At 39.5% G+C, this 24327-nt stretch overlaps 1 protein-coding gene across 4 annotated transcripts in view; it reads right to left on the bottom strand.

Annotated features, from left to right (window-relative positions):
• Window positions 1-24327, bottom strand: part of tank.S (TRAF family member associated NFKB activator S homeolog) — a 42751-nt gene that overhangs the window by 5707 nt on the left and 12717 nt on the right. For 2 of the 4 annotated variants that reach the window (XM_018238820.2, XM_018238819.2), the window contains exons 2-9: window positions 13754-13860; window positions 12579-12728; window positions 10200-10311; window positions 9060-9196; window positions 7909-8085; window positions 5921-5979; window positions 4407-4525; window positions 3107-3666 (exon numbers count right to left, since the gene is read on the bottom strand). In XM_018238820.2, coding sequence (XP_018094309.1) covers window positions 3107-3666; window positions 4407-4525; window positions 5921-5979; window positions 7909-8085; window positions 9060-9196; window positions 10200-10311; window positions 12579-12677 — 1263 coding nt within the window. In that variant the 5' untranslated portion in view covers window positions 12678-12728; window positions 13754-13860. Of the gene's footprint in view, window positions 1-3106; window positions 3667-4406; window positions 4526-5920; window positions 5980-7908; window positions 8086-9059; window positions 9197-10199; window positions 10312-12578; window positions 12729-13753; window positions 13861-15851; window positions 15972-24327 lie in introns of those variants that run through there. The other 2 variants (XM_041578002.1, XM_018238821.2) reach the window with 2 other exon arrangements.

The raw sequence follows: 24327 nt of genomic DNA, 5'->3' as shown, positions 1-24327 counted from the left end.
CTGGAACACCAAATGTTCCATATTCCAGCTCATTAAAACAATGAACATCTTTTCTAAAAATGGTTACGTGTGGTCACACTGTACATACGGTCTTCTAATTTCCATCTTTTTCAACCAGAAATATAATAAATGAGATACAACAGATGTAACAGATATACAGAATGTCAAGGAAACAGCCCTTTATCTCCTGCCCGCCCCTAAATCTCATCTTTTACTTATAGCAGTAGCTAGTTCATATACTTTTATCTTCCTATTAATGCAAGAGGTTATTCCAGTCTGTGGCATTGATTCTCACCAAGCTGGGAGGCAAAGGAGGGGGTTGAGGTACAGTCTAAAAGACAGTTTGTATTGCTTATAGGGCTATTCCTACCATTAGTGTAGGATAACCATTACAGTGTTTCATACATCTATAATGCTGTCATTAGTTAGCGGGGCATCATCAAGTGTTGGGAAAGAAAATGTGGCTTGACCCCAAGAAGTCTGAGAACTACTGCTCCCGTGGCATGACAAGAGTACACTGGGCCCCCCTGCAAAAAAAATCTTTGGAGGGCACCAACACACTGCAAGCCCCAACCACCTGCCCACTCCATGCCCTGTCCACCCACAACCTGTCCCCCTGCAGTCTCCATGTCGTCTGTATCCTCCTTCCCTTGCCAAACTTAAGAAAGCATCTGGGGATGAATACCCTATTCAATCACTGACTGGACGCTTCGTTCGTGCGCTTCCTATACTTCCGGGTATGTGACGTCACTTCCGCCGATGAGTCATCTGGCTTGGTGACGTGGCGCTATACTGCGCATATTCAAGGAGGAAGGATGCGTGACTGTTTACCTCGTTGCTAAGCAACTTCAGCTACATGTGACACTATTGTTTACATCGCCCCAAACGGATACAATGATATAGCGCCCAGAAGATTAACAGACCAGGACAAAATCATTCAATATACCTTATAATAATATAGTTCATATGGCTTGAAAGTGCTATAGTGCAATAAAAAATTGTAGGCAGTGTTCCATATCATATTATATTATTAAAAAACATTAAAACACATACATTCAAAGTCATGTGACATCTCCTGTCGTTTTTTATACCATGACCCATCTAGTGACCATATCCATAAGTGGAATTTTAAGTTAAAAATCATATACAATTAATCATATGTTAGAATTCATAGGTCAACCCTGTATATCATATATGCATAGTTAAATAAAAATAAAGTGTCACATGTAGCTGAAGTTGCTTAGCAACGAGGTAAACAGACGCGCATGCTTCCTCCTTGAATATGCGCAGTATAGCGCCACGTCACCAAGCCAGATGACTCATCGGTGGAAGTGACGTAGGCGGAAGTGACGTCACATACCCGGAAGTATAGGAAGCGCGCGAACGAAGCGTCCAGTCAGTGATTAAATAGGGTATTTATACCTCTACTAAATTCGGTAAGCATCAGAATCCCCTTGACAAAGGCCTTGGTGCCGAAACGTTGGGGCCATTCTCATTTTTCTGGTAGGTGTATCCGCTCCCTTGCTGATTTCTTGCTTGCTACATATAACTAATGGGTGGTTGATATTCTATGCTACTTTTTAACATTGTATAAATTATGCCATGTGTTGTATGGCGTTGTCCATGTAAAATGTTTTTCTTTGTACAAAAGTAAAAATTATTTTTTCAAACCACCCTTTCGTTAAATTGTTTTTGTTTTGAGTGTGCAAACATGCAGACTAATTATTGATATTGGTTACCTTTAGTAGGGGTAACATTTGTTTCTGCACCTCTCGCTAACCTTTGAAAGTTTTGGTGTGCCCTCCATTCATTATTAAGCTCAGTAATCCATTTACAGATTCTCAATAGTTACAAATTGCTACATAAATTGCTACATTTCTCAGCAGCATCTGTGAAATATCAGCAACTATTGTATCAATTCTAACAGCTGCCTTTAATGAAAATTCAGCTCAGCAGGGCCAAAGATAATGTATCATTTAAAACATTTTACAGGGTACAGAACTGATTTAGAAAGACATAGGTGAAAAATTAAACTTTAAACATAGAAAAAAAGTCACAAATAGAAAATAGAAAGTAATTGGAAAAAGTCTACATTTCTGGTGAATTATCTGAATTGAAAAAACTGTTGGAAGGTGAACAACCCCTTTAATCATAAGTTTTTGGGTTTGAGGAAAGTATCTGGTCATAATCGGTTCCATACATAAATAGTGCTTTTCACCATTGTAATTCAAAATGTCATATGGAGTAATGTAATAAAAGATGCACAGGTGTAGGAACCTAAAGTAACCATTTCGATTTTTACTCTCAAACATTTGTCCAGTAAATGCTGTAGATTGGATACAGTGGGTTACTAGACTGTTAGAAGACTGTTCACCTTTTATTTAATTCCCCAATAAAGATCATGGACACTTCTGGCAAACACAGCCAAAAGAGTGTTATGTTTAAATGCAATCAGAGCTGCCCAGCAATAATGACCTGAGATGAATATGTTTGGAATGAAAAATCAGACCATAATTAAACAAATGTTGGATTACTCTACATTTCTAGATCTTTCTGTTCTTTTATTAACACATTTTTATAATCTTGCGGTAAAAACGGCTTCCACATCTGATCCTGAATCTCACTAACCAAAGTCATTTCAAGATCTCCCCCTTCACCCTGGTGCGAAAGTCAATTATCTAACCTTCTGCCCTGTGCCTTTTGACAGCTCAACACCAATTCGCTTGAATTTTTTAAGCTGCCTACTTTCCCATCAACTTGTAATCACACACCAGCTGTTTCTCGTGTTCTGGTATGGAAAGAAAATAAGACAATACAGGCTGCCATCTACCGAAATCTCAGCACACAAGCAGAAACAAAACAAAACAAAACCCACAAGCGTAAGAATAGAAGAAAGGACCAAGGACCCATTCCAGTTCAGGAGAGTTTGAGCTTATTTCCCCAGTAGTTAGTCAACCACTAGAAACACCTACATGTTCAATGACCAGAGCTTATTAAAGTCATCATTATTTAGGAGCAAAATAATAATAATAGTTCCTGAGTCAGTCAAATGGATATTTACAGCTACACACCACATATATTTATATATCAAAAAAAAAAAAAATACCTGATGTGGTCCTCTAACTGTCCTTTCTGGTGTTTCTGCGGATTCAGGAGCATCTGGGATTTCAGGACTATAAAAAGTGTTTTTGAATTTTCTCACTGGGCTATAAACAGCCTGAAGAAGGTCACTGTCCTCAGCAGTTTGCAAATTGCTGCCCTGGCAATTATTCCCCAAATCGGGATAATTTACATTTTCCAGGTTACAAGAAACCCCTGCTAAGTGGTGAGTATCTGTTGTCTTTGGCTGCGTTGTACTGAAGTCGTTTCCAATAATTGGTGCTTGAGTCTGTAATTGATTAGGATGTTGATTTAAAACAGGATTCAGTATAGGTAACTTTTCGGGGGTGCTTTGTAAGAATTCGGAGTCATCATCGTTCGGCGGGAATTTGACACTGAATTCTGAAAGGGATTCTACAAAAATGCTCTCATCGTCTGCTCCCAGTCCACGAGGGGTCATAGATCCAAAAGGCAATTTATCACTTTTAACATTTGTTGCCAGGTCTTGTTCTTCCTCGTTTGGTTCATCCGTGCACTGAATAGGCATGGAACATTGTAGAGGAATTTCTGCAGAGAAATTGGAATAATTAATAATGACTATATCATTTGTTTTCTTTTTATTGAATGTAAAAACTAAAACCAAAAATCTGGCCTACGCCAACCCACACTGCATTCGGCACCTCGTGCTGAATTTATTTATATATTTTTAATGTGCTCTTGCACCTCATAGCACTTCCTCCCCTAGTTAACAGTAAATGTCCTCTTATGATTCCTAACAGGAACATTACACACAAAAAAATGATTGACAATATAATGTATTATTGCCCTGCACTGGTAAAGCTGGTGTGTTGGCTTCAGAAACACAACCATAGTTTATATAAACAACTGCTGTGTAGCCATGGGGACAGCCATTCAAGCACAGGCTACTTAGTAGATAAGATCAATTCTGTAGAATCCCATTGTATACTACAGAGCTTATCTATTATCTGCTGTTTATCCTGTGCCTTTTCTCCTTTTTCAGCTTTGAATGACTGCCCCCATGACTACACAGCAGCTTGTTTATATAAACTATAGTAGTGTTTCTGAAGCAAACACACCAACTTTACCAGTGCAATACAACACTACATTATATCTACATTACTTTAAAACACAATTTTTTTGGTGTTACTGTTCCTTTAGTCCCACAAGCCTTAAGTTCCTGTAAAATTTCCAATAAATATTCTGCAGTAAGTAGGGCAGTAACAAGATTTGACATTTATAGCTAATGTCAGTGTTAGTTTTCGAATGACGGTAGACGTTCAGATTACCAGAAGAATTCTCCTTCTTCAACACAAACGTGTTGAGCTGTAGGCTTTGTTTTCTTGTTAACCTGCAAATGTGACTGAATTCCTCTTTCATTTCTGAGAAAATGTGTTCAATGCCTTGCCTGCAAGGAAAACAATTAGGAGAAATGAATACTGGTTTACTGCAGTATTGTTCGTTGTCCTCTTTTGCATGTAAGGGACATTAAGCATGTACCTAGACAGCGAACACCATCTACCCATTGCAAACGGAAGCAGATAAATACGTGCATGTGTTATGCAGGGTAACTGATCCAAACAAATATTAATACATTTAGAATTTTAATATCCCAGATAATTAGTAATAGATTGTGCTAATAATATTTATGGCAGTACTTAGGGTGGTACTCTGCACATTACTGTATATTAATTACTGCTGACATGATTGTTAATAATTGCATGCAACTTTAAATACCAAATCTGACGGAACTGCTGGCAAATGGTGCAATGTGTTAATAAACGCTTCCACAAGCATCGTCTAGCAAACACCAACTAATACTATAGTAGTGCTAATAAAGGCTTGTACAAGAGCCATTCACTGTACCTAAATGCTAATTAGATCTTATGAAAACACAAATAATTATGCTAATAGGTTAGACAATGTGAGAAAAGTGGTGGCCATGGAAATGGATAGACCAATGTGCAGAGGTGAGCTCACCATTCCTCTAAAATGCTAATTCCGCATGTCCAATTCATGACATTTAAATCACGTTGATGTATTTTGATTAATTTCATGTAAAATGTCTCTGGGTAGTTTTCAGCTGGACTGCAGTGGCAAATTTCCATCTTAAAGAATATCAATATTTCAGCCTCTTACTCTTCTTCCTTTCCACTCTTGTTCTTTTAACTACCATACAAGGGCTGGTCATTATTTTTTTTAGACTGATTGGATGGAAAGTGCTCAGGGTTCTATATACGATATGGGCTGCCTTTGTATTGATCCAATCATTGGAGCAGCTGCAACTGTACTTCATCTGTCTATGAACCATCCACATGGCACTTCGCCATCTGCCTGATCCCCAAATAGACCAACATCCATGGCAGATGCTTTTGTTGCTACCAATTCCAGCTAATATTCAGTGTATCTTGTCCATGTCTTCATTCACACTCCCAGTTCTGTTTAACGCCACCTCTTTCTGACATATATTTGGTGTGTTTTCAATGTTTTTCAGTGGAGGGAGGGGGGTTAACACAAATTTTGGTGAAAGTTACCAGGAAACTTGGGCTTTACTGCAAGAGACTGAATAAAGGAAAATAGGACAAATAGGACAATGTGTGTTCAATTGACATACTGGCACCAGTATTTTCAGATTGAACCCCCTGATCCTGAAATATCATGCAAAATGGGAGTGGCTATAGTGGGAAAACAGCAGGTGGCTCAACAACAGAAATGACTTGCTAACTTTGCTCACAGCCTGTACAGAGATCTCATGCCAACTAGGGTAAATAATCACCTTACTAGTACACACAATGTAACGTACCTGGTGTAGTCAAGGGCAGAGACAGCTCCTTTGGGATCTGGCAACATTTTATTTTTCACCTTAAAGAGAGAAAAATAAATCTTCAGACTGCAATTGTTATAGCAGAATGTTTATTTAAGGGCAACTATACCTGTTTTCTTTATTTACTGATTTGCATCAGTTATAGCACTTTATGCAGCGCAGTTGCACCAGTGTATAAACTTTATTGCGTTTATGTGGAAATAAAATAGTTACACTTTTTGGGCTTCCATCTCTTCAAATGCACTGCTTTAGAAACCGGTCCCTTGCTAACTTAATAAAGCCAAAGGCTCACGTGTGTCCCTAAGGCTGATGCCACATGGACCAGTTTCTCTTTCAACATATTTCAGCCAACCATTTCTTAGAGACCTTGGGGCCCCAGTGCAAATTTTGAATTGCACTTCTCTTATTTCAGCCTTGCATAGGTACCAAATGATGCGGAGGAATGAATACTGGACCCCAAAATATACTATACACCTAACCTCTTTTGTATAATAAATTGAGGAATGGGGGAATATATTATTATTATTATTATTATTATTATTAACGTGTATTTTTAGAGCACCAATAAATATCACAGCATTGTGAAATAAATGTGTATATACAAAGAACAAACAGAATTACATACATAGCGACCAGTAACCAATACAAAAGATGAAGATGGCCCTCAGCCAAAGAGCTTACAATCTAAAATGGGAAGGAGTTGAGACACAAGGTGTGAAAGTGAGCAAAATCATAAATAAGCAAGGTCAGAGATTTAGCATATGGTATTGCATTTGATAGCTAAACTAAAAATGAGTGTAGGTTTCTCTAAACAAATGTAGTAAGTGAAATGGAATTTGATCCATGTACGATTTCCTCCCTAGAAACCACACTGGGCCCTGACTACTAAAGTTGATGTCTTTGTTATTAGACATTGATATTTCTGCTTTATTAGGTCAAGTTCCCTTTCGTGGTTATTAAACCCTATGTACACAAGCTTATTTGTGGCAACAGAACTTGGCCAGAGCAGAGAAAACAAAAATCAGTTGAATCTGCTATTAGCATAAAATCGGACCATAATGCAAATGTAATACCTGGTATTTTAATAAAGATACTACACGATCGTTCCTGAGAAGAATAATACAATATTAGCATTGATAAAGAGACATGAACACTAATGAAAGGTTCTTGAAATATGTGAGAAAAGTAGGGTTATATCCTCCTCTAGTGGGCAAGCTGGTTATGACAATGGAATCTCTAGTTAAATTCTATTTCCCAATGCCATGGGGCTGCTCCATACCCAGCCCCCCTGCTCATAACAAACCCTCCTGATTCTGATATTACAAGTGCCCCATCACTTTTCACGTTCTGACAACAAAAACTGTGGTCATAAAAGTCAAATGTTTGTAGTCAAATCTCACATAGTAATACATTCCCAATAAAGCCAAAAGTATGTCAGACATGAAACAATTTAGTTAGGGTGAACTACAACTCACAGACGCCTTTGCCTGTCAGTCATACTTGTAGCTCAGTATAGCTAAGGGGGGAGAGAAGAGACTTGATATCTCTGCCTAGGGAATAAGCCCTAATGCACAGACTTGGGTATGGGTCAAAAAAGCAGGTCTGTAGTTTTTTTCATACAAATGTGTGTGAATGCATGGACAGGAAAAAACTTAGTCCAGGTCTAATAACCCATAGCAACCATCAGCAGGTAGTAATTACTGGTCTGTGAAAATTTGGATACAATTCTGTCAAATCTTGGATGTTTGAATAACTCTTGCTCTGTGTAACTGAATGTTATAATTTAGACTTGTATAAGTGTATCTATTTTTATTCTTTCCAAAAGGTAAGGAAATTTGAAGGTGGCAATTCTTTTGTTACGTTTTTAACATGCATTATTATTAGTGTGCTGTTAGCCTGCTTATTCTATGCCAGTTTTCCAGTTAGGTGTGTTGGGAGGCAAGCGCATGTGAGCGAGGGATACGTACCGCTCCCTCAAGGGCGAGTTGTTGCTTATAATCTTCTGATATGTGTCTTTCGTTAGCTTGTTTCAAGAGAATGTTTAGAATACTGATCTCCTCATTTTTTTTATGCACAACTGACTCAAAGGCCTTCTGGGATTCCTCCAGTTTCCTCAACTTGAACCTTTCATTCTCCAATTGCTCCTACAATAGAAATTGATGCCAAAGGAATTATAATTACCCAGGTCCAGCAGGTAACGGTAATGCATGAAAGCTGTCAAATTTCCAATATATACTGTCAAAAAAATGAGAGTCCAAGGGCCCTTACCCCATATAAAGCATCACCCAGATTTTACATCACGTGGGAAGTTACCCATAGCAGCCAATCGAAAATTAGCTTGAAACTGAAAGCAACTGTCTGATTGGTGGCTGTGGATTACTGTAGCAGTACAAAATATGTCCTGTTTTGGTAAATGAGCCCTACTTCAAGGCTAATTATTAAACTTTAAGGGAAGTGCTACTGATCTGGCCAAAACTGATGTTTTGTAAGATAATAAATTTTCAGTGAAAACATGGATATTAGTTTTAAGTTTATCATACATTGTTATAATGCTGTATTTAAATACTTGCATGCACGTGTATTGCTGGCGGTGATTTGACCCTGCTTCATTGTAGAAACAGCCCCCTCTGACAACGTAATCATCATACAACATGTAGGAACAGTAACAACAAAAAAATAAAGTGTTTTAAAAGGATGACAATATAATGTACTCTCTGCACTGGTAAGCTGATGTATTTGTTTCAAAAAGTCTAATAACACAGGATACATAGTAGATAACGGATAAGCTGTATTGAATCCCATTGTATATAACAGAGCTTATCTGTTATCTGCTGTGTATCCTGTGCCCTTTCTCCTTTTTCAGCTTTGAATGGCTGCCCCCATGACTACACACAGCTTGTTTATATAAACTATAGTAGAGTTTCTGAAGCTAACAAACCAGTTGTATCAGTGCAGTGTGATCAGTACATTATATTTTCATTACTTCAATACACTTTAATTTTTTTCATGTTATTTCCATCACACTTCAGACGTGGTTAAAAGGACTCCTTTGGGTTTGGGAATATATATAATATTGCCCGTTGCAACTAACTGTACCTGTGTCTTTGTGGTTTCTCACCTTATAGTGCTTTTCTCTCTGCATGGTAATGCTCAGCTCTTCCTGGAGATGTTCATATGAAAAACTATTAGCGCCCTCATTTTTCCAGCCCTCAGTGATCCCTGGCTTAGGAGACTGTGGTGGGGCATGGACACCACCTAGACAAAAAAATCATTATATTACACCACATGCCAACTACAGACACAATCAATTTAGAAAAGTGGAATATCAGTTTTATTAATTGCTACTAATTAAATGTATCACTTTATCAAGTCTTTGTTAGGTACATAGTCCTGCCACATAGAATTTATAATCAAAGCTTCAGGGAGGCTCAGTGGCTTGTTCAAGATAATGAAGATTTTACACAAGAGAGGGATCATTACAAAGCAGGGTGTAAAGGGTAAAATATAGATACAAGACACCATGTTTTTTGTATACGTGCACCTTGTCCTTTTCTGTATTACCACAGGTCTCTGTACTCCAAAATATAGTTCAGAGAACTTCATGTGCCCCATGAATACAGATCTGCCTGCATCTGGGGGTCACAGTTAATGATCGCTAAGGTGTATTTTTAATACCATGTGTTCTGTTATTTCATATGGGGCACCTTCTGTATTTTAGTTGGCTGAAAGGTGGGGTGAATACCTGTGTCTTCCAGTAACTTTAATGGGAAATGCTGAGCAGCCCTAGTGTGATACCTTTTGGCTTTCGATAATGCTACCAGAGCATTTTAAGGCCAAACATACTCACACATATGTTGCTCTGTGTTTCCCAACCAACTGACTGGATGTCACAGGAGGACATTACAGGCATTTTTTGAGCCAGTTTAGATATATCAAGTCGAAAAACTGTATTTATATTGTACATACACACTCATCAGATGAAAAGACAGTCAGACACCAGACTAAAGAAACCACCTCAAAGGTATTTCATCTAAGAACAGCGATGTATAACTAACTCTGTATCATTGGAGGCAAAATAAATAATACAGTATATAATATAATAATTATAATAATAAAATAATATAATCACTGAGTTCTGTAGCAAATAAGTCAAACAACGAATACATATACACCTTGCAAATCTTTAAGTTATTACTAACAATTTCAGTTAAATAAAGCACATTTACCCTACAAAGTCAATAAAATCTAAAGAACCCACCTTTCTCTGGATCAATAGCAGTGGAGGGCCGTGATGTTAGCACAGTGATGTATTTTTTAAGACCTGCAATTTGTTTACTTTGGTCATGAAGTTGCTGTTCACAAATATCCAGCTGAAAGTACAAGTTATGTAAAAGGCAGGAAGAGAGCTAAGGTATTAATATATCACTCATTATGCCAATTTAGCCTAACTAGAAGTATAGTAATATCTCAAGCTAATATAGATGTCCATGACATAGTAACATCCCAAGCTACCAAAAAGCATTCTCATTAGTGAAAGCTTAATCTACTCCAGAGGTATAGCAAAGTGATAGTTCTAGCTACCCAATGCATAATAATAACTCAGCATTACTTTTGAATTTGCCGCACACAACTTACTTCATATTACTGGGTGCATCCATATCCCAGGCCTCTTCCAACACTGCAACAATCCAAAGTAGGGAAGAAGCACACCAATTCAGCTAGGCAATGCATTTAGCACATTTATTTGCAGAAGTATTGAACACACAAGCTTTCGGGGTCCAACCCCTTCCTCAGGTGCAACTCACCCACCCTAGCTAGCCATGGTATAGTGATTTCTCCAACTACCCTAAATCAATCTCATTAGGACTTAAGTTATGGCATTGTGATAGCTCAAGTTAACCCCAGATGCAGCACTCTCTCATTAGTGATTTCTTAAGCTACCCCAGAGCGATGGCATAGGGATATCACAATTTACTGTAGATGTCCATTGCATAGGGTTATCTCAAGCTAGCCTAGTGCTATATAATTAATGATACCTCAAGTTAACCCAAAGGTATGGTATAGTGATAGCTCAAGCTAACTTTGATGGCCATGGCATAGTGATATCTCAAGTTAACCAAAAACCAAAACAGAAGTCACATTAGTGATATCTCAAGCTACCCAGGAGCTATGGCATAATAATAATATCTCATGCTATCCTACTATTGCATGGCTGTATCACAAGCTAACCCAGAGCTATAATGTACCAATATCTCAAGCATAGAGATATTAATGCATACTAATGCATAGTGTTATCTGAAGCTACCCCTAGGCTATGGCAAAATAATATTTAAAGCTACCCTATTATGAGTCCTACTGAGACATCTGATTACCCGAGAGAGCTATCACTTCGCCAATCTGCTTACTTAAATATCAGGGGTAAATAAAGTGTAATGGCTCATAATAACCTAAATCCCTTTAAGTATAAGAGAGCTTGGATGCATTTGTAGCTTGTACTAGCTTTGGTAACCATTGCATAACTAGACATTTTATTTTAGGAGCTATCAGAGTTATAACACCCCCTGAAAACACCAAGCACGGCATCGGCAGCTACTGTATAAAAGGAAAGTCTAAGTTTCATAAGAAAAAAGTACTTGTTTTGCTGGATCCAGCCTCAGTTTAACATCTGATAAGGGCACAGTAAAGGGCAAAGATTGTATTTTTTTAACTATAACACATTTTACTGTTTTATTTTCCTTGCCAGCTTTCTCCTGCCGGCTGCTCATGTGATTCATCTTGCCAACTGTCTTTGACAGAAAGGAGGATGAGGACGGTACGGTAGCATCGATGATGATACATCTCTGCTGAACAGTCCAAATGATGCTTCAATCTTCTGCCATTCATTCTTTCATTCATTTAATGCAAGCAAATATCCAATAATGTATAGTAACATTATAAAAAGAAGTCTGACATCATTTTAATGCATTCATGTTCCTTTGTATGTGAAACTTTCTACTGTGCCAGTTAGAAGTCACAGAACAATTGGTGTAATTCTTTTAAGACTCAACAGATAATAGGAATAGTGTTTAATGTCAGCTATAGCTATTGCTTGGTGGTCCTGAGGACTCTCTTAAAGAAAGTCCATGCAGCCAGTTAAAAGCACAGCATGTTGCATAAGGCTACTTCCATATATAACTAGCGTGGCTGCACTACATTCTCCCTCTACTTCTTACCTTGGGATACACCCAGCTTGAATGTTGGGTCTTCCTACAAATACTAGTAAGGCTACCTAACCAATTCTCTGATTAATATTAAATCATACATTTAGCACCAGTGAAGCTTCACTTTGCAGCACCTCAACTTCCCAGGTGTCTGCCACAATAGGGAGAAAATGAGACTGCAAGGTGTAAAAGTGAAGTGAATTAATATGCGCAGTCATTAAATTACCTGTATGCATCATTTAGTCTCAGAATGTACCAACAGATTATAAATGCCTGCTCATATTTTTTCAAGAATGACTCCGTCCATTTATATTATAATATAAAAATTATATTTGTATTATATTTTATATTATAGATAAGTGACACTTAATAAAAACACAAATTGATGCAATTGCATAAACAAACCCCCAAAAATCAAATCCTTGATGAAAAAGTACCTTCTGTTGCATTTGCTTCACAGCCTGCTCTTTGTCCATGCATGCTTGACGGTATGCTTCATAGGCCTTGTTAAGCTGCTCTCCAATGTTAATTTCCATATTTCCCAATTCTGTATCATCACTATACAGGGTGTGGCAAGTTACGTAAGCCTGTACAAAATAAAAGTAAACATAATTTACAGCAGCACTTCCTTAACATTAAGATGATGCCTTAAACCAAAAAGATGGAGGTTTAATGGTAGTGACACATGGTAAGATTCAGAGAGATTGAGTAGCCTGTGGACAAAACTCCTCTTCATCGGGCGACTAATCTCCCTAATGAGCTTCGTTTTCCGAAGTTGCCTCATGAGGCAACTTCAGACGACTTTGGAAAACTAAGCTCTCTGAGTGCCCTCCCACCGGCGATTTAGAGTTTAGCCGGCGGGAAGGCTTTTCGGGGAGATTAGTCACCCAAAGAAAAGGCGATTTGTCTCCGGGCGACTAAATCTCCCCGAATCTTACCATATGTCACTACCCTAAAAGTGTGTTATCTAAACAAGCACCACCATACTTAATGATATTACACTGGGAAACATTCTCATTAAAGGGACATATAGACACCCCATATATAAAGCTCCCCATTACATATCTATAAAAAGGAACAATAATTATTAATATAATAGGTACACAGCACAAACAATTTCGTGTGATGAGCTATCTCTGATTAATTTTTCATTATGGAGCGAAACTGACCAATTTATAATGGAAGAGGTGCCATTATTAATGGAGAGTGTGTGGTGCTTTTTAATCGCCTTTTCAGAATTTCTAATCCATAAATTATTTTCAGTGATGCATACCCAGCACCGCATTTGACTGGCCTTGGTGTTATTAATTTTAAAGTCTACACCAGAAACATTCATGAGGGGCAGCTGCACAATGGGGCAGCAGGCATTGTTTTTCACCTCTCCAAGTGCACAAGCTTCAATGGTGGCATGCCTATTGCAAGTCAGAAGTGAAGTTCTGTGTCTGCCAACAAATTTGTACACCTCTACCTTTTTTCCATTAACCTTGAATTATCTATTGCAATATGCTCTAGTACAAGGCAATGTTACCTGAAAATTACTTATGACTTAATCACAGGTTGCGACTTTCAATCAAAGACATCTAAATCTGAAATGAAAGGAGAGAGCGGTTACCTTAAATACTTATGTGTCTCTGCTATTTCTCATAAAGTGGCTTCCATCTTTTCAACTGGCAGTGAGTTGCAGTACCATGTCGGAGTACAAGCCATTTTTCACATAGGCTGCAATAGAGAAGAATCACAATTTCTGATTAGCGCTCTATGTTGAATAACAGGAAGTGTAACCTTACCTCAACAGCCCCCCAGTAAAACATGTAATTGGGTCCCCCCTCTACTATACTTTTGACCTATGACACCCAGGCCAAGGGTATACATCTGTCAACAGGGTAATCACGAGTCCTTCTCTCCCAAGGCCCTTATTTAGCCATAGGTTTTCTTCCCTATACTGGGAATAAATATAGAGGAATAAAGCATCTCCAGGAAATAGCAGATTCCTTAATCTCAACATTTGTTCTGCATTATTATATATGACTATCCCCTGTATACTAGTAAGAGCTATTGCACCGTTCACCGAGAAGGCAAATTCTTGTATACCGTAGACTCCAGTAGTTAGGACTCCCAAGAATAACTTTGAGGCAACAGTAAAATATCTCAATATGATGGGGGCAGTAGAACCCAAGTGAAACTACTATTGTATGAGGTGGTGATCTGCCAACCACAATATATGGCAGTCATGTAATACAAAAACACAAGGATCACCAAGGTCAGTTATAAACATGAGATTCCTAGGAAAAGTAACACCCACAAGGAAAGGGGCTGCTGTGTTACTGTGTCTTTGATTATAGTGAAGATATAGATTCTTTATAGATTCTTCCACATAGCGCATGTTATGGCCTTCAGCATTTTGTGCCAAATAAGAACACATTTCTCCCATGTGACAGGGTATTTTGGAGCATAGGTAAATAAGTAATGGAAAGTGTTTGTGCCTTTGTGACATTTAGGTTGTTTAACTATGTAAAACAGTTTAACCACTGCTCATTATTATTCTTTTTAGTAATAACATAGTGACAGCATATAATGCAGTACTTTCCAGAGAATGTTCACTAAAGTCCTTGTGTTTATAGAACCTACGCATCATCAGAAGGTTTTTAAGTGATTGAGTAAGGTGGCGGCATCCATGCATCCATATTTCCTTAGTTGCTACACACGCAGATGCCCAACGCCCTGCTGCGGGACTCCTATTGCATGTTTGAGCTTTTCTCCTATGATAGATAAAACCAAACCGTGGTCTGGTTTCATGAGGACTTTAACACTGCTGCAAGTCACATAGGTTGTTTTAGGTGGGAGATAGGCAACACTGCACAATATAGTTTTCCTAATCATGAGGTTGCTGCTATGTTAAGCAGATGCAGCAGTTATACTACTATATTTCTACTACTATGTATCTCTTTTTGAAATACAATTGTAGAGAGAGCCTCTCCAGTCTGGAGCTTGTCTGGCTCATTCTGCCTTTCTTCCAAAGCCATCCACATATTTGGCAAGCTTCCAGACATAAGCAAACAGATAATAATGCACCTATTTACACTGACAGCCTTCACAATGGGCCCCTATGTGGGTGGGAATAATTCTTAGCTCTTGCATTTTAACCTAACCTTTCTATATGCCACCCCATCCTCCTCAGCAAACACAGTAGAATTTATTCCTGTTTTAAGGGGGATAGATATTAAACTAAATCAAGCCCTGACTTCCATACAGAGGGATCAATGAGCACAGATTTGTTGACACTCTTAATATAGTCAACAGAGACTGCAGAGTTGGTCAATACATATAGTTTCTCATATAAGTAATTAATCATGATGAACATTAATACCCACTGGGGACATGTAATCTTAAGGCTGCAAGGCAAAGTCGAGCAGGGGATTGGTTGCTTGTGATTTACCTACATGAGTTAAGATGGCCATAGATGTTGAGATTTTTAAAAGATCAGATCCTGATCGTGAGACCACGATCTTCTCAGAACGTTCGTACGATTGTACGAAAATTTACCATCAACTAAAAAGACCAATTTGCCAGGAAAACAAAGGGGAGCTGCCTGCTTGGCCCAGATAAGATTGCACTGGGGCCGACAAAGATTTTTTGACCTGGCCGATCAATTTCCTGACAGATGTCGGCCGAAAAATGGTAAGATGTACGATCGTTCGAATCCCACTAACCGCACAATAATTTCGAAGGATTGGTCGGACTTCCCTAAAATCGGTCGTTCGGCAAGAAGAATCGTTGCATCTATGGGGAGCTTTAGTCCGGGGCCTTGTCAGGTCCGAAACTCATTCCTACAATGAATAGACACAACTGCATAGATAAGAAAGCTGTTCTCTAGGTCTGTCATTCTTAGGGGCTGATTTGAACACTCGGGACAAACATTTTATCATTCTTATTAGAAGGCAAAAGGTTAGCAGTTAAGAGGCTGCAAACTACAAAAATGTTTAGCATATTTATTTATCACCTCCAAACGAAACTATTGTAACCCCCTCCTTATTGGATCAAATTCACAACCACATTGTACTCCGCTGTTACTAGACTACAAATCCCAGCATGTGTTAACATAGGAGTGCCCATACTTTACTAATGCAACTTCTGGTGATGTTGTCCCATTATGATCTACTTGCATAATAGCATTGTTAGCATTCTGTTCCATGGAAAATATTACTTAAATATTACATTGATTTAGGAGAGTATTTATATTGGTATATTTAATAAACAACTATTTCTAATGTAGCCGTAACATAATAAATATCTGAACAAAAAGCATGAAAACATGAAATAGGAGGTAGACAAGATGTTTGTTGACAGTGTCTTAAGATCTACTGATCACCAGCTAAAGGTCTACTGGTAGATTCAGATCTACCTTTTGGGCACCCCTGTGTTAACATATTATCAAGATTAAGGCATTCTGGGAGCTGTAGTTCAGCAACATCAGGGTTGTAGTCTTAAAGAAATATTGCTCACCCCCAGATCTCAAGAGCCTACCCCTGAATTAAAATGCAAAAGAATCCTCGAATGAGAATGACAGATGATCTGTGTAAATCTGGCTCCGTGTAGTGATCTGCACTACCACAGGTAACAAATCTCCCAAAAATACCATCCCCTTCGCTAACATTAGAATTGCTGCAAAGTAAATTGCTTTATTCGGCTTAATCTCAGGGAAATTGCTTCCTTTGCACTCTCGCAACACATCTTACCATCACAATTAAGCATGATTCCCAGCACTGAACAAGTCTGTCCTTTATCTCTATGTCGAATTCCAGTGTAATATAATGAAGCCAAAATCACATAATAATCATGTATGCAGGCCTAGGGCGGTAAAATTTTAGGGGCAACATGCTGCCCAGCCGCATCCTAAGGAGCAGGATGCACAGCTTTCTTGCGTGTTCACATGGGGAGGCTATGTACATGCAAAGACAAGCAGGTGGTAGGGCCATGTGGCCTTGGGGCGCCGCTTGAGGAAATCCGGCCCTTCATGTATGTAAAGATAACAGCAAGATGCCAGAGACAGTGTTGGGAATCCACATTCCATTCTCACTGGTAAGATTTTTGGCAGGAGAATTTTTATTGGAGAATTGTTTTCCATGTTTAAAGGGAAGCTAAAACCATTATCAATATATTAAGGACACTAAGACATTTTGTGCCTTGAGCTAATAATAGAAAATGCCCTACCCTTTGAGCAAGTAAGTTGCAGGTAAAACTTAGTCTGTGTAAAATGTATACTGAAGCAGTCGAATTTTTAATGAATCAGATGCAATTTGAGTGTAGGACTGGCCAAACCAGGAATTTTATACCCAGGGATTTGACGTAGTTGGCCATCTTAAATATATTGCAATATATGGACAAACCCTATTTTGTTTAAAGGGGATGGCATCTCAGTGTCCTTAATATATTGATAATTAAGTGCAGAGGATCTCTTGCATTTGCCTGTATGAATCTTTTGGTCACAGCCTCATTGCACCCCCAGCTTAATAATTTAAGAATTCGTGGTGAGAACAACTTCCCCTTTTTTTATTAAAGCGACACTAAACTCAACCATAAAGCTTTCCCACTGAGCCCCCTAATTCTCAGAAGAAGTTAAGAAAAAATGCGGTTACACATAGAAACCAATTCACAAATATGAATTCTACTGACCAAAAGCTTCATTACAGATGCAAGAGAATGGACGAGAATAGACAAATTTTACTGCTCTCTCCCTTCCTAGCACCTTGGGGAAACCATTTGCTGAACAAAGAGGCAAAAACTGTCTCTCTGACAACAACAGAGCCAAAGAACCAAGTGAAGCCGCGACCGACCAGAAGGATGGAGGTGGCGACAAGAAGTAGTGCAGGGAGTGGGTCTGGCCCAGTCCGACCCTGAAAGCATCATCCCCTAGCTGCACAGACACACAGCCACCAGTTCCCAGCAGCCCATGCCACATCACAGTCTGGCAGTGAGGAAACTTGGGGCCCTGAACCTACAGTGCAACTCTTGTACTGGGGGTGAATAAAAGTTGGCCAGCTTAAATATATTGCAATATATGGACAAACCCTATTTTGTTTAAAGAGGACGGCACCTCAGTGTCCTTAATATATTGATAATTAAGTGCAGAGGATCTCTTGCATTTGCCTGTATGAATTTTTTGGTCACAGCCTCACTGCACCCTCAGCTTAATAGTTTAAGAATTCGTGGTGAGAACAACTTCCCCTTTTTTTATTAAAGGGACACTAAACTCAACCATAAAGCTGTCCCACTGAGCCCCCTAATTCTCAGAAGAAGTTAAGAAAAAATGCGGTTACACATAGAAACCAATTCACAAATAAGAATTCTACTGACCAAAAGCTTCATTACAGATGCAAGAGAATGGACGAGAATAGACAAACTCCCCTTTACCGCTCTCTCCCTTCCTAGCACCTTGGGGGAACCATTTGCTGCACAATGAGGCAAAAACGGGTTCTCTGGCAACAACAGAGCCAAAGTGAAGCCGCGACCGACAAGAAGAAGTAGTGCAGGGAGTGAGTCTGGCCCAGACCGACCCTGAAAGCACCATCACCTAGCTGCACATACACACAGCCACCAGTTCCCTGCAGCCCATGCCACATCACAGACTGGCAGTGAGGAAACTTGGGGCCCTGAACCTACAGTGCAACTCTTTTACTGGGGTGAGTTTGCTGACCTTTGAACTAGATGTGCAGCATGAGAATAGATGGGCAGTGAGAATTAAGGACCCAGATGCAGCACTGTCTCCTGTACCTGACCAACACTTTCACTGTCCCAAATGCTGCTAAATAGAAAGGAGGCAACTAGCACTTAACAGAAAGGAAGCCCAGTGAGAACTAATTCCCAGTGAACCTAACAAAATGTAGTGTGTACATGTGAGAGCTCCATGTACCACAGCCTATTACCACCCTTGGGGATCATATTGTAGTGACAAATCCAGTATCCTGCTATAGCAATACTACCCTCCACACAATGGAAGGCAACAAAACACAAAAGCCACAGACTGATGCAACATCAGTTCACGAGGCAAGCTTCACAAACTGGCCCCCACCAGAAAGCCAGGCAGCCACAAGCTCTCCACCACCTCAGCCAGACACTGCAACACAGTTGCTACTAGACACGATAATGGTGTGTAGGACATCACTTTCCACCAAACTAGAAGAAGTCAAGATTGACCTATAACTGCTAAGGACTGTCCTTCGGAATATACGTGAGCGTGTCCACAAAACCGAAAACTCAGTTGAAAACTTAATTTCGAGTCTAGAGGATACTCTCCTCAACAATAACATGTCTGGAAACCAAGCTCAAACCTGCACTGACAAGCTGGACGACTATAAGAGTCGTCAGCAGCAAAACAATGTGCGCATAATGGGGCTTCCAGAAAGAGTGGAAGGGAATGATCCGGTGGCTTTCACTGAAAAGTGGCTTAAGGACTCCTTCCCCTCGGTCCCTTTCTCGAGCGAGCCCACGGAGTGCCAGGTAGGAGCCCCATTCCAGGGAACCCCTCCCAGACTCTCCTTAGTCTGACTGCTGAACTTCAGGAACCCGGACGCCATACTATAAGCTACCAGACAAAGCCCAGACATTATGGTGGAGGGAGCAAAGTGTCCATCTCCCCGGATTACTCTGCAGAACTTCAGAGACAACGGGGCACCTTCATGCCCATTAAGCATTGCCTGCAGGAAGTCAAACTGAAATATGGCATGCTCTGCCTGGCCAAGCTGAGGATCAGGCCATGTTCTTCTCCTCGACTCAAAAGATGAGCGACAGGCTGGATACTCAGGGCACCCCCCCCCAAAGCTAGCCCTAACTGATCCAAATAAGGCAACAATGAATGTCAACGGAGTAGCAGGTGAGGCCAAATCCCTTGACACACTGGCGCACCCACTGAACTTTCGCTCACACACAACAGGTAGTGATTCCTGAGGTCCCATATGCAGAGTAGTCTCAACAGATAACTTTTCTCTGCACCCTTGGAACTACAGAGACAGCTACCTAACTGCCCAGCTGGACTTACCACAGCTAACCCAGCATAGCTACATCCACCAATGGGAAGGAGCTGGAACCCACCATAGTGGGACACCCAGGAGCCCCCTCTGAAATGGTAATGCCAGGGGAGCTTTGCATATTTTGACCTAAGCGGCTTGGGTGCTTTCTTGCAATATATCCCCCCCCCCAACCTCAATATACCAAATGCAAGGAACTTCATTGATCTATATACTCTCCTATTTGAGCCATGCTTTGCTGCCGCATCAAAATAGGTAAGATCTATCTGATATGACTGTGGTACTACGGAGACTCGTATTTCTATTATAGTTCTAAATATCTCAAATGTTACTTGGCCAAGAGTAACCACTGCTTGGGTGAGCTTTAAGACAGTGCTAATGTTTGACTATGTCAAAATATACAATCTTGATGTACTCCTACTGCAAGAAACACACCTAGTGAGTCAAAGACTAATGGCATGTAAGAAGCCGTTGGTCGCATACACATACCATACCTTGGTCCGTAAAGGTGTGCAATTTGAAATGCTAGACATAGCTACTCACCACTATGGTCGATATGCGCTTATGGCGTGCACAATATCAAACCAATCTCTGACAAGGTTGCCCTTATAGAGTTTTTGGGAACTTAATCCCGGAACTGCAACCCTGGGGAAAGCCAAAATGAGGGGAGCACTTACTTCAGCAATTAAAGGCGCCAGAAAGGAAGTTGTCTGGGAGTTGGAGGAAAAGCAGAGAAAAATTACAAAGAAAATGCAGGACCTGATACACTCTGCATCTTTAGGGCAGCACAAACGGCACTAGATAAAGCTAGGACCAAAATGACCCATAAGAACATTCAATAAAGGGGAGAAGAATGGGAAAATCCTATCTTACCTCTCCAAATCCCAAATCCCTACATCCAGGATAAAATGGCACTACCCAAATTGGTAACCCCCAAGGTATGTCTCTCCGGTGGAGTGGATGAGGTTACCCCAAGGGGAGACATGAGAATTATCTTCCACACTCTACTGTTCTATGTCAGGAAATGTATCCTCCTGAACTGGATATCTCCCAGTCCTGCACAATCAACGGTTGGCTAAACCAGATAAAAGCAACACTCCCCCTTCATACAACTCATAGACTCAGACCTGAACTCACCTGAACCTGGCCAATGGACCTGCATACTAACTCAAATTGTACATACACTATACTGAGATCACTGTAACTGATCATGGAACAATGACTGTATTTTTGTTTGTTGCTGTTATGGGGAAAATGCAAAATAAAAACCTTTAAAAAATAAATAAAATTCTGATGTTGCTGGACTACAGCTCCCAGCATGCCTTAACCTTGATAATGTGTTAAAGTATGCTGATATTTGCAGTCCAGCAACAACTGAGTAAAGTGTGGTTAAGCAGTGCAGTAGGGTTTGGTGTCCCTTTAAGATTAATTAACTAATCTTCTCTACAACTGATCCAGTATGTGACTCATCTACTTCACTAGTCATACCGCCTCTGCTGCACCGCTCTAAAAAACACAGGGACCCTATACATTCTTATTTCAACTTTAAAAAGGTCATATACAGGGCTGCTATCTGGGGCACAGGGGGGACAGCCATTCCGGGCCTGGCAGATTTCAAGTTTAAAAAGGGGACTTACTGTGCTGCACTTCCAGGATTAACTGGGTCTCCCTTGAGTTAAAGCAGTATGTCACTGAAGTTGCCATTGCTGAGGAAAAGAACAAACAACATCTCGCACGCCAAACTTAAGGCAGGTTCCACTGAACACCAATTTTTTTTCAATTAAACCCCTGGCCAACAATGTTTTTTTTTCTAATCTTCTGTTGTTTTCTTAACCTGTAGGGGTTTTTACACCAATTTTTTTTTCTTACCTTATTGAGAGGACCCTGGCCAACAGGGACCAGAAAATTTTGTTGTATGGGGCCCCATGATTTCTGATTGCAGCCCTAGCCATATACACACACATATGATGTAAACTATTTGTACTAGTTACATACATTTTTTTTATTTAAGATTTTATCTTGAATATGTAACAGGATCACTATCTGCTGTTCTGCCTCGACCAGGGCTGGACATAATGGAAAAAAGCTTAATTCTGTTCTGCGTGGGTTCTCATGCAAGACAAGCATACAGGGCACAGTCTTCAACAGTTTCACCCACAAATATTATTATTATCGTATATAAAGTGGGTATATATTCCACAAGGCTGTACAGTGCATTGGTGGAAAGTACTATAAAAAAAAAAAAAAAAAAAAAAAAAAACTAACCAAAGACACAAGAACAGAGCAGGACAACCATTAATAAGTGCTCTGGACTAAAAAATGCAGTGAAGATAAGGGAAACAGTTAAGTGCCATTGTACTCCTTTTTATTTGACTTCAATGCATCCAAACAAAACCTCAAATATTAAATAAAAACACATGTATTTAGGGAAGCTAAGACAGCACTATCATGTTATTATTGAGTTTTATATATGAATAAAAGGATTTCCGAAAGTATTCAAATATAGTATTTTTTTTTTTTTTTTTTTGCGTATGATAAGGCTCTAAATAGTTATCGCAAGGGCTTTACACAGTTAGGAACTTTCATTAGTATGGTAAGGCTTTATATAAATATGCTAGGTTTTATACAGGTATAATATGTTTTCCATTAGTATGATATGGCTCTACAAAGAAATGCCAATGCTACATGCAAGTATTGTGGGGCGATTCATTAGTATTGTAGTGCCTTATATAGGCATCCTAGGGCTGATACAGGTATAGTACAATATTCCATAAGTATGGTAGGGCTCATTATATATGCCAGGGGTTGTGCAGATTTAGTAGAGCTGCAAAGAGTTTGTATTTTTTTGTGTGGGTTTTCAATAACCAATCTTACCCCAAAAACAAGCAGGTACATAGTTGCATAGTTAGATTGGTTTGAAAAAAAGACCATCAAATTCAACCCCTCCAAATGAAACCCAGCATCCACACACTGACCCCTCCATACACACACATATGCTATACAGTTAGGTACACAAATATTTAGACAGACCACTTTTTTTTCTAATTTTGGTTCTGTACATTACCACAATGAATTTTAAATAAAACAACTCAGATGCAGTTGAACTGCAGACTTTCAGCTTTAATTCAGTGGGTTGACAATCACTTCATTTCAGGGGCTCAAAAGTAATTGGACCAGGGGTTCAAAAGTAATTGGACAATTGACTCAAATGCTATCACCCAGCCGTGCATTCGACAACCTCACTGTCCTGACTGTGAAGAACCACCTACGCTGCTTCAAATGAAAGTTCTTTTCCTAAAGACTGAAGGGGTGCCCTCTGGTACAGAGTCTATAAGTCCCTTTATATACTTATAAAGTGTAATAATGTCCCTTCTCAAGCATCTTTTTTCCAGAGAAAACCACCCCAATCTTGACAGTCTACCTTCATAATTTAAGTCTTCCATCCCTCTAACCAATTTAGTTGCACATCTCTGCACTTTCTCCAGCTCATTTATATCCAGGGCCGCCATTAGAAATCACGGGGCCCCGTACAACAAAATTTTTGGGGCCCCCTGGGCCCCGCCCACACTGACGACCAAGCTCCGCCCCATATCCCGCCCACATCGCAGTTAAAAGACCACACAGACATCAGTGCTAAAAAAGTAACCCCCCCCCCCCACACAAGTTGTAAAAAGCTATTGATGGTCAGGGCCCCCTTATAAAAAAAATTGGGGCCCCAAAAAAAAAAAAATTAAAATTTTTTTTTTTTTAAAAACATTGGTGGCAGGGGCCCCCTGTTAAAAAAAACTTGGGGCCCCAACAAAGAAAAATGTAAAAAAAACTAAAAAATAAACAAACATTGGTGGCAGGGGCCCCCTTCTAAGTTAAAAACAAATTGGGGCCCCAAAAAAAAATTTGAAAAAAAATTAATTTTTTTTTGAAAAAAAAAAAAAAACATTGGCGGCAGGGGCCCCCTTATAAGTTAAAAACAAATTGGGGCCCCAAAAAAAAATTTATTTTTTAAAAAAAAAAAAAAAAACATTGGCGGCAGGGGCCCCCTTATAAGTTAAAAACAAATTGGGGCCCCAAAAAAAAATTTGAAAAAAAATAAATTTTTTTTTAAAAAAAAAAAAAACATTGGCGGCAGGGACCCCTTATAAGTTAAAAACAAATTGGGGCCCCA

Source organism: Xenopus laevis, chromosome 9_10S, assembly GCF_017654675.1.
Source record: "Xenopus laevis strain J_2021 chromosome 9_10S, Xenopus_laevis_v10.1, whole genome shotgun sequence".
In the NCBI taxonomy this organism is placed as follows: Eukaryota; Metazoa; Chordata; class Amphibia; order Anura; family Pipidae; genus Xenopus; species Xenopus laevis.
This window is presented reverse-complemented; position numbering and strand designations above follow the sequence as displayed.